The sequence below is a fragment of the Arachis ipaensis genome, chromosome B3 (genome assembly GCF_059453495.1).
Source record: "Arachis ipaensis isolate K30076 ecotype BB chromosome B3, ASM5945349v1, whole genome shotgun sequence".
Lineage (NCBI taxonomy): Eukaryota > Viridiplantae > Streptophyta > Magnoliopsida > Fabales > Fabaceae > Arachis > Arachis ipaensis.
The window spans coordinates 28125208-28134744 of record NC_142438.1 but is presented as its reverse complement, the minus strand read 5'-3'; the positions used below and the strand labels follow the sequence as shown (position 1 = coordinate 28134744).

At 33.2% G+C, this 9537-nt stretch overlaps 1 protein-coding gene across 1 annotated transcript; it reads left to right on the top strand.

The window, feature by feature from the left end:
* Positions 1-4032: 4032 nt before the first annotated feature.
* DFL1 (Auxin-responsive GH3 family protein) lies at positions 4033-6530 on the top strand. The gene is made up of 3 exons (XM_016333175.2): positions 4033-4570; positions 4654-5567; positions 5650-6530. Exons 1-3 carry the CDS (start codon positions 4266-4268, stop codon positions 6243-6245), a joined length of 1815 nt encoding a protein of 604 aa, XP_016188661.1. The 5' UTR covers positions 4033-4265; the 3' UTR covers positions 6246-6530.
* The last annotated feature ends 3007 nt before the right edge of the window (positions 6531-9537 follow it).

Here is a 9537-nt window from a genome sequence, read left to right as displayed (position 1 = left end):
ATAAACATAAATGAGACTTGTAATCAAATTTATGTTTATTGTAAGGCTTCAAGAGAGGATAGCAAGCACAGCCAAATACTTTAAAAAAAGTGTAATCTGATTGCTGATGAAAGAATTTCTCTAAGAGAGATAATTGATTGAGAACATGAGTGGGAAGTCTATTAATGAGATAAGCAGTAATTTGGAATGCATAATCCTAGAACTGTAATGGAAGAGTAGCTGTGGCAAGAAGTGATAGACCAACTTCTGTAAGATGTCGATATTTTCTTTCCACTGTCCCTTGTTGTTGATGTGTATAAGGACATGAAAGTCTATGAATGATTTCCTGCTCAGTCAAATAAGTCTTGAAGGAATTAGACAAAAATTCAAGACCATGATCACTTTGTATAACTTTAAGTTGATGTCCAGTTTGTCTTTTCAAAGTAGTTTTATATTGCTTAAAAGCTGTTAAGGCTTCAAATTTATTAACCAAAAGAGAAAGAAAAGTGTATCTACTATAAGCATCTACAAAACTAATATAATACCTAAAACCATTCTTAGAAACTATAGGAGCTGGTCCCAAAATATCTATGTAGACAGGTTCTAAGGGATGCACATACACAGATTGAGAATCTGGAAAAAGTAATTGATGTAACTTTGTCATAGAACAGAATTCACAAATAAATATAGGAGTAGAGCATTTTGAATGTGAAATTTGATTTTTATTCAGAATTTGTGAGACAGTTTTCATAGAGGTATGGCCAAGTCTCTTATGCCATGTATACAGAATTATTGAGAATAGAAGTAGCAGTCAATGCAATTTGTTGCTTTACACAATTTGGGGTTGGGGAAAGAATTTTTGGTACAAACAGATTAGGAAGCATATAAATTTCATTCTTAGCTATCCCTTGAAGTAGATGATTCCTGGTAGCCTGATCACGAACAAAGCAATGGTGAGGTCAAAACTAAAAAAAGACCGAGTTATCAGCTGCAAATTTAGAAACGCTCAAGAGATTTTGGGTTATTTGAGACACAAGTAATAGATTGGTTAATTTGAAAGAAAGAGCAGTTTTTGAATCATAAAAAGTAGAAGAACCAGAGTTAGAAATCTTGATACCTTGACCATTACCTATATACAACTGATCTGATCCAATCTGATTCTCAGCAGCTTGAAGAAGGTTATTAGGTTCAGCTGTCACATAGTGACTGGCTCAAGAATCAGGATACCATGCTGTATTTTGTGAGGATGATGATGATGGTGGTGCTGCCAAGAATGCCTTAGGTTGATGAAAGGATGGTGGAGGAGCTAGAGGGTGATATGATTGAGCTGAAAATGTTGTATTAGGTGACTCAAATTGCTGGTCAAATCTGTAATAATAACTCCAAGCAGCATGTCCGGGGTGATTACAAATCTGACAAAACAAGCGAGTTGAGTTGGTAAATCTGCCACCTTTCATGAATCTTCCTCCTCTTCCTCTGCCTTTAGAAGGATTAAAGTTTCTTTGAAAATTCTAATCCGAAGAAATAGAAGATTGAGATGAATTGGCCAAAGAAATTGGTTGTGAAGGCTTCTTGAATCGATTAAGCATGTCTTCATATGCTACCAGGTATGATTCTGTTTCAACTACCGTAAGATATTCTTTAGCGACTCCATCAAGAATGGTTTGAATATATTCATCTTCAAATAACGGTGCTTCTAAGGCAATTAATGAATCTACTAATTGTCTAATTTTTGTAAAATATTCAGTAGTGATAGTAGTGAGTCTTACAGATTTTAATTGTGATCGAAGACTCTGAATTCTTGCCCTTGATGATGATGTAAGTAATTCAAGAATAGTATCCCACATCTCATAGAAGAATTTGCAGTGCACAATCTTATTTTTGAAGGTTGTATCCATAGATGTCAATAGCTAGGTCATAAGAGATTTGTCCTGGAGTCTCCATTCTTTGAAGGTTTTTGATTCAGTCTTTGTTGGCTTTGCTGGGTCTCCAAAATTCACCGTTTGAGCTAGGATATTCTCCTTCTTGAAGTGGTTTTCAAGATTCTGGCTTTCCACTATGATGATTGTAGTTTGTTTCCACGTTAGAAAGTTATTGCCATTTAGCTTATCAGAGATAACTGGTAAATAATATTTGGAGTTGGAAGCGTTAGAAAGGATCATAGTCATGATGTCAACTATTAGGCTCTGGATACCATGAAAAGGTTTCTGATACGAAGTAGTAATGTTGATGATGGAAAAAATGAAATTGTAGAGTGCAGAAAAAAAAAATAGAAAAAAAATGAATTGAAAGAAAATCATAATTAACTATTATATGTTAAAACTAACTTTTTTATGTACAAGACATTGCTATTTATAGATACATAGAGACATATTATGTAACTGAATTTTGTAACAGAATTTCAATTTTTAACTAAACTACACATAATTTACCAAAATCTGCAGCTTCTTAATCTTGAACCCTGACATTTTGAAACATGTTTTCATATTTTATTAGTTAATTTATTTTTTCTTATCCTATATATATTTTGGTGGAAATTACATGAACCCTTTTCTAAGACAGTCAAGCTCATATCGAAAAGAGTCATCTGAGCCATTCTTTAATACTAATAAGTTGCAACATATAATATAAAACACAATTTTTCAAAGTAACCAACAAAAATGGATACCAAAGACTGGTCGATATAAAGAAAAATATATATTATATTACACATCTGATATATAAAGTTTTATATTTATCAACTAACTTTCCTTAACGCATTTATTATATACATTTAAATTGAATGAAATAACAACATTAAAATCATATAATTAATTTTAACTTTATATAAGTCTGATCTAATTATAAAAGCATTATTTCCCTTTCTTTTTCTTTTTTTTTCTTTTTCTTTTTGGATATTTTGATGAGTTAACTTATGAGAATTTCGTAAAACCAAAAATTTGGATTGGACAATCCAATCCAATATATGACAATTGGATATATAAGTTTGTCTTTATTCCGTATTTTTATGATCTTTTTGCCGCCTTTTAAGATATGGACTAGTACTAGTAGTCTACAACTACTTAACCACTTTGATAACAACCACTATGCATTTCAAAAGTGACTCCAAAATGCATGCCTCTTCCTTTTTTTTTTTTTTTTTCTGTTATTACTACTTGGATTCCATTCTATCTATATATATTCAAAAAGCGGTGATGGTATTCACTCATCTTGAATTAATATGCCAAGTCATTTCCAACTGAAATTGTGTTATTCTTCTGATGAATTCTACTAATTCCAATTTTTTAAAACTATTTTTCACCTAACAATGGAAAAACGAAGTTCTCTAGTCAATGTGGCCGAGAGGGCTTAAGATGACCATAAATGCATGGAAGTTGTATGTATGCTTATGCTTTAGACATGACATATAAATATTTAAATAATGTGTTACGTGTACATGTCTAATATTGAATACTATATTGATTTATGTATAGTATATATGTTTAGATAAGATTTAGATTTAAAGTAAGTCAAATTCATATTTTATTTAATCATGGGTGTGAGGAATTAATCAATAATGATTTTGAAATCTATAATTTTGGTGTCAACTAACAAAATCAATATCTTGAGTCCGACAGACTAAGAATTAATTTATCGCGGATCTGAATTTTATTTAAAAATTTGTCGTTAACTAATGAATTATTGCTGCATGTACAAGACAGAATTCGAATCTCCGATACTTATTTAAACGGATGAGTGAGTTGACTACTCGACCAATCCAAATTAATTAAATTATATTTTTAATATATATTTATATTTAAATATAAATTATATACAAATAACTGAGATTTAATAACTCATTTTTTATATACACATTATGCAGTTAATTTACTAGTAAGTCAATACAGTAACCAAAAAGTTCACACCCGGCACTTACTAATGTGAAAAAATATAGTAATCTCTATACCCGCTATACATATAGGTGAAAAAAGGGATAAATAAAAAAAAGAAGACCAAGAAAAAAAAAAAGAAGAAAATAAAAAATGGTTCAAGAACGGGTAAGAATTCCCAATTGTACCCTCAGGTGTGGTTTTGAATTACTCCTAGTCCAAACCCAGAAGCAAACCCAGCTTGACATGTGCCTCTATATATACCACTTTGTGATCCTTTTCACCCCACGCCCAACACACCCATCTCCCCCCCTCCCTCCTCCCCCTCCTCTAACGGAATCATCATACACACACTCTTTCTTCCCCTTTACATTTCACACACACAAAATCTGTCTTTCTTAATTCACATACACCACCATGCCTGAGGCTCCCAAAGACTACAACCTCGTAGAACAGAACAGGAAGATCCTCGAGTTCATCGAGGATGTGACTTCCAACGCCGACCAAGTCCAACAGAAGGTCCTCTCCGAAATCCTCTCCCGCAATGCAAACGTGGAGTACCTCCGACGACACGGCCTCAACGGCCAAACTGACCGCGACACCTTCAAAAAACTACTCCCTGTCATTTCCTACGAGGACCTCCAGCCCGATATCAATCGTATCGCCAATGGCGATACCTCCCCAATTCTTTGCTCTAAGCCCATTTCAGAGTTCCTCACAAGGTATCTTCTGTTACATTAAAAAACTAAATTGAATAATGTAAGTTATAAATAGTGACATAATATTATCATGTTTTGTTATGTAGTTCTGGAACATCGGGTGGTGAGAGGAAGCTGATGCCTACAATTGAAGAAGAACTGGGAAGGAGGAGCTTGCTGTATAGCTTACTGATGCCGGTTATGAGCCAGTTTGTTCCTGGCTTAGAAAACGGCAAAGGAATGTACTTAATGTTCATAAAAGCCGAGGCCAAAACACCCTCAGGGATCGTGGCTCGTCCCGTTTTAACCAGCTACTACAAGAGCTCATACTTCAGGGACAGACCTTATGACCCGTACACAAACTACACCAGCCCAAACGAGACCGTACTCTGTCCAGACTCTTACCAGAGTATGTATTCTCAATTGCTCTGTGGCCTTTGCCAGAACAAAGAGGTGCTCCGAGTGGGAGCGGTTTTCGCCTCCGGCTTCATCCGGGCGATTCGCTTCCTGGAGAAGCATTGGACCCTTCTTTGCAATGACATAAGAACAGGAAGCGTGAACGGCGAGATCACGGACGTTTCGGTCCGCGAGGCGGTTATGAAGATCCTGAAACCCGACCCGAAGTTGGCGGATTTCATCGAGGCGGAGTGCGGGAAGAAATCTTGGCAGGGAATCATCACTAGGCTGTGGCCCAACACAAAGTATGTGGATGTTATTGTGACTGGGACAATGTCACAGTACATTCCCACATTGGATTACTATAGCAATGGTTTACCACTCGTGTGCACCATGTATGCCTCTAGCGAGTGCTACTTTGGTGTTAACCTTACCCCTCTTTGCAAGCCTAGTGAGGTTTCCTACACTCTTATTCCCACCATGTGCTACTACGAGTTCCTTCCCGTCAACAGAACCAACTCCGACCACACCGATTCTCTCCCCGACAAGGAACAGCAAGACCTCGTTGAACTCGTTGATGTCAAGCTCGGCCAGGAATACGAGCTAGTTGTCACAACATACGCCGGTGGGATTCTTTATTGTCTGTAAGAGTTAAATAAGAATTTGTCTATATATATATATATTAATATCATCTCTGCCTCTTCCAGGACTATACCGCTACAGAGTGGGGGATGTGCTGAGGGTGGCCGGATTCAAGAACAAGGCCCCACAATTCAACTTCGTCTGCAGAAAGAACGTAGTCCTCAGCATAGATTCCGACAAGACAGACGAAGTGGAGCTCCAGAACGCAATGAAGAACGCCGTCACGCACCTCGTCCCGTTCGACGCCACCGTCTCGGAATACACAAGCTACGCAGACACAACAACAATCCCAGGCCACTACGTGCTCTACTGGGAGCTAACTCTCAACGGAACAACCCAAATTCCACCCTGCGTCTTCGAGGATTGTTGCTTAGCCATTGAAGAATCGCTCAACAGCGTTTACCGCCAGGGACGAGTCTCCGACAAGTCGATTGGGCCGCTGGAAATCAAGATCGTCGAACAGGGGACTTTTGATAAGCTTATGGACTATGCCATTAGCTTAGGCGCTTCCATAAATCAGTACAAGACTCCAAGGTGCGTCAAATTTGCACCTGTTGTGGAGCTTTTGAACTCAAGGGTAACTTCAACCTACTTTAGTCCCAAGTGTCCAAAATGGGTTCCAGGCCACAAGCAGTGGATCAATAACAATAATCAGAATTGAACAAAAACTAATCAACTTGGGGACATTGTTGTTATTGTTATTGTTAATTATTACGTGGTTGGTAGCTTTTCATGGCGGTTCACATGAACTGTTTCCGTAGGCATGTTAGGGAAGGAAGACAAAAAAAAAAAAAAAAAAAAAAGAGGGGGTTAATTACCTTTTTTTTAGGTTAATTTCTATGTTCTAGTTCTTGTGATAAATTGGGATAGTGAACTGAACCTAGCCACTGTAAAAAGCAATTCGTGTTTGAAAGAAAGCTGTTGGTCTTTATTTTTATCCAGTAAATTATCTTTTCTTTTCTTCTCTTTTTTTTTTTTCCACAATCAATCATGAAAACGGTTTTTGGGTGTTGGAATATGGTTTCTTAGATTAATTGCAGGCAGCAATGATGGCTGTTCACTGAAGTGAAGTGTCGTGGACTCATGGAGGGGCTTGTTTTTCTATAACGGCCTCAAATTGTGTACTCCTATCTTTTTCTTTAGTTTTCAGGAAAAAGCAAGCTAACTTTTTTCCCCTTACTCTTATTTCACTATCTAAATCCGACAACTAACAAATCACAGTGCAATTAATTAATTCGTTAAGATAATTGTTCACAACCATCAAAATTTATTATTTTTAACTATTACTCAATTTCTTTAATTTAATTTTTTTAATTTAATAATTTAATCATATATTTTATCTCATACTTTTTAAACATTGATAACTAACTAATAACCAAAAATAATAAATTTTAATAAATCTCTACTATTCTTCTATGATTCATTATAAAAGATATCAAAAAGATTTTTCGGTTGAACATTAAACATCAATTACCAATCATCATATATAGATATAAAAAATATGAGAACGTTTAGGGACTAGCAGATTTTGTGGTTTTTAGCCATCAATTAGCCATCAATGATGTTTTTAATGGTGTGAGATTGCATCTAATGATGTAGAATCATTCAATTTTCTTTTGATGGTTAAGTGCTGGCCAAAATTTAACAAAAGTGCTGGTCTCCTAGCACTCCTCAATAGACACTAAAATTCAATTACTAAATTAGTTATTATGTATTTATTTATAAATATATTTAATATTCATAAATTTTTTTAGTAATATAATATTTTAAATATATAAATCAATATATATAAATACATATTAGTTGATATTTTGTATTTATAGAGTGTTGTTGTTCCTAAAAGATAAATAAAACTTTAAATTGATATCCAAATTTTATTTAAGTAACCACTTTTTTGTTTTTCAAATTTTATTAATCTGTTAGTCTTTGTTTTTTAAATTTTGAGAAGAATTAGATAATTTTTATAAGTTTTAGTAGTTGGAATAGAGACTAGTTAAAATGTCCGTTTTGGCAGTTTAGGAATTGATGTATTTTATAATTCAAAAGTTTAGAAACTAATATTAATAAAAGAAAGATGGAAGAGAAGCCCTTGTGATGGCTATGAGTCCAAATTCTCTCTTCTTGGGAGTCTCTTTAACAAATAGTTCTTATTAATAGGTGATTCATAAAAAAAAATGTATTATCTGTAATGCTGAAAATTAATTGCCCAATACACATATATTGATAGATCTTATATTAATAGTTTATTCTAAAATTATATATCAAGACTAAATTTAACAATTTGGACATAATTTTAAAAATTACCAGAAAATTGGCCTATAAACATTTAATATTCGTTGACTTTAATAGGATGAGCGATGATGAATCTGTTCACATTTATGTATCAGAAGAAAATACATGCATGAGTATTAAATGAACAGGAGTAATAGTGGAGTTTGTTGTGTTCAAGTGTTTAAATTTAAAGATGCTTTGTTCAGCAATTCCATAAAAAAAAAAGAAAAAAGAAAAAGAAAACAGAAAATTGAAAGTAGCAAATATTTGCTGGCAGCAAATAAGAACAAATTGTAATGTGTAATTCATGGAGTATGATCTCAGTGCCCCACTATGCACCAACCAAAGGACAAACTCAATCAGTTTTTCAGGCCATAAAACTAGCCGTGAAATAGCACATAGGACTAGTCAAAGAAATAAAAACAAGGACATTGCTCAGCTTTTATTGAATTTTGATGATGAGTTGGTAGGGGAGAGCAGAGAAGATAAGAAAGAATCACTGCAACAGTGCAATCACAGTAAATTCTTCCTTGTTTGCTGCATATTCTACCAAAACAAACAAACAAACAAACAATCATATGCAGCTATTTTGTTTCTAAAGGGAAATCATTTAATAAATTACCTCATTTCATGGACTATTCTTAGATACTTAAATTATAACAATTTAATACACTTGGAGTCTTTACTTTTAAATTTGATAGATATTTAAAATAAAAAAATATTACAGGTTGAGTGGTGTGGTGTTGACTCGTATAGTTATTGATGGCAATGTCAAAGATGACTATGGGTTGAATTTTATAATTTATTCTTTAGTTTTTTTTTGGTACCTATTTTTTACATTCCACATTATTGTTTGGAGCTTCTTTATTTCAAAAAAAAAAAATACTACAGATATAAATTTTTTTTTAACTAAATTCGATCAAAGTTGAATAATACTAAATTAGAGTTTAGAAAGTGTATAATTAAAAAGATAAAATTTAAAGTAATCATCAATTTCAATTAATACATTGTTGACATAAAACGTTAAAATATTAGCGTGACATTTCTAATAATACGGTGATATGACTAAAATTTCAATATGATTATATAGGTGTCTTAATTTTGTTAATTTGACTTATTTTAAATAATTAGTTTTATATTAGTAAAGAGACTAAAATAAGTCAAATTAATTAATTTAAATACCTTTTTAATTATATTAGAATCTTAGCCATGCCACTTTAATGCTGAAAATATTACAATAATACAGTAATATTTTATGTTAGCACTATGTTAAGGATATTAAATTAAAGACCAACAAAATTCACGATTTACAAATTTAAGAATTAATTTAATTAATTTTCAAAAATTAAGAATTATTTTAGCGAATGTCGGAGAATTTTAAAGACTAAGTTGGATATTAATTACCTTGATAAAATCTAGGTTGTTAACTCTTACATAAAGTATCAAAATTAAAATACAAAGTCACATACAAATTTTAATAATAGAGTCCTGCAAAGGAATCAATAGCTTATTTGTATAATGTGTACAATGGATTATATGAGTACAAAATAAACATCATCCATAATATTAAAGTAATTTTGGGTTCACCAAGAATCGAACTCTTGATATTTCGTATCTAGAACTTTAATACTATATTATGATACCACTCATCCCAAAAACTTACGTTACTAGAAAAAGGTAAC

What these genes read in the sequence shown, in the direction of transcription:
- DFL1 (XM_016333175.2), top strand. Translation starts at nt 4,266, where the DNA reads ATGCCTGAGGCTCCCAAAGACTACAACCTCGTAGAACAGAACAGGAAG. An exon ending in ATTTCAGAGTTCCTCACAAG is followed by an intron (nt 4,571 to 4,653) that starts GTATCTTCTGTT and finishes TTTGTTATGTAG; the next exon opens with TTCTGGAACATCGGGTGGTG. An exon ending in AGTTGTCACAACATACGCCG is followed by an intron (nt 5,568 to 5,649) that starts GTGGGATTCTTT and finishes TGCCTCTTCCAG; the next exon opens with GACTATACCGCTACAGAGTG.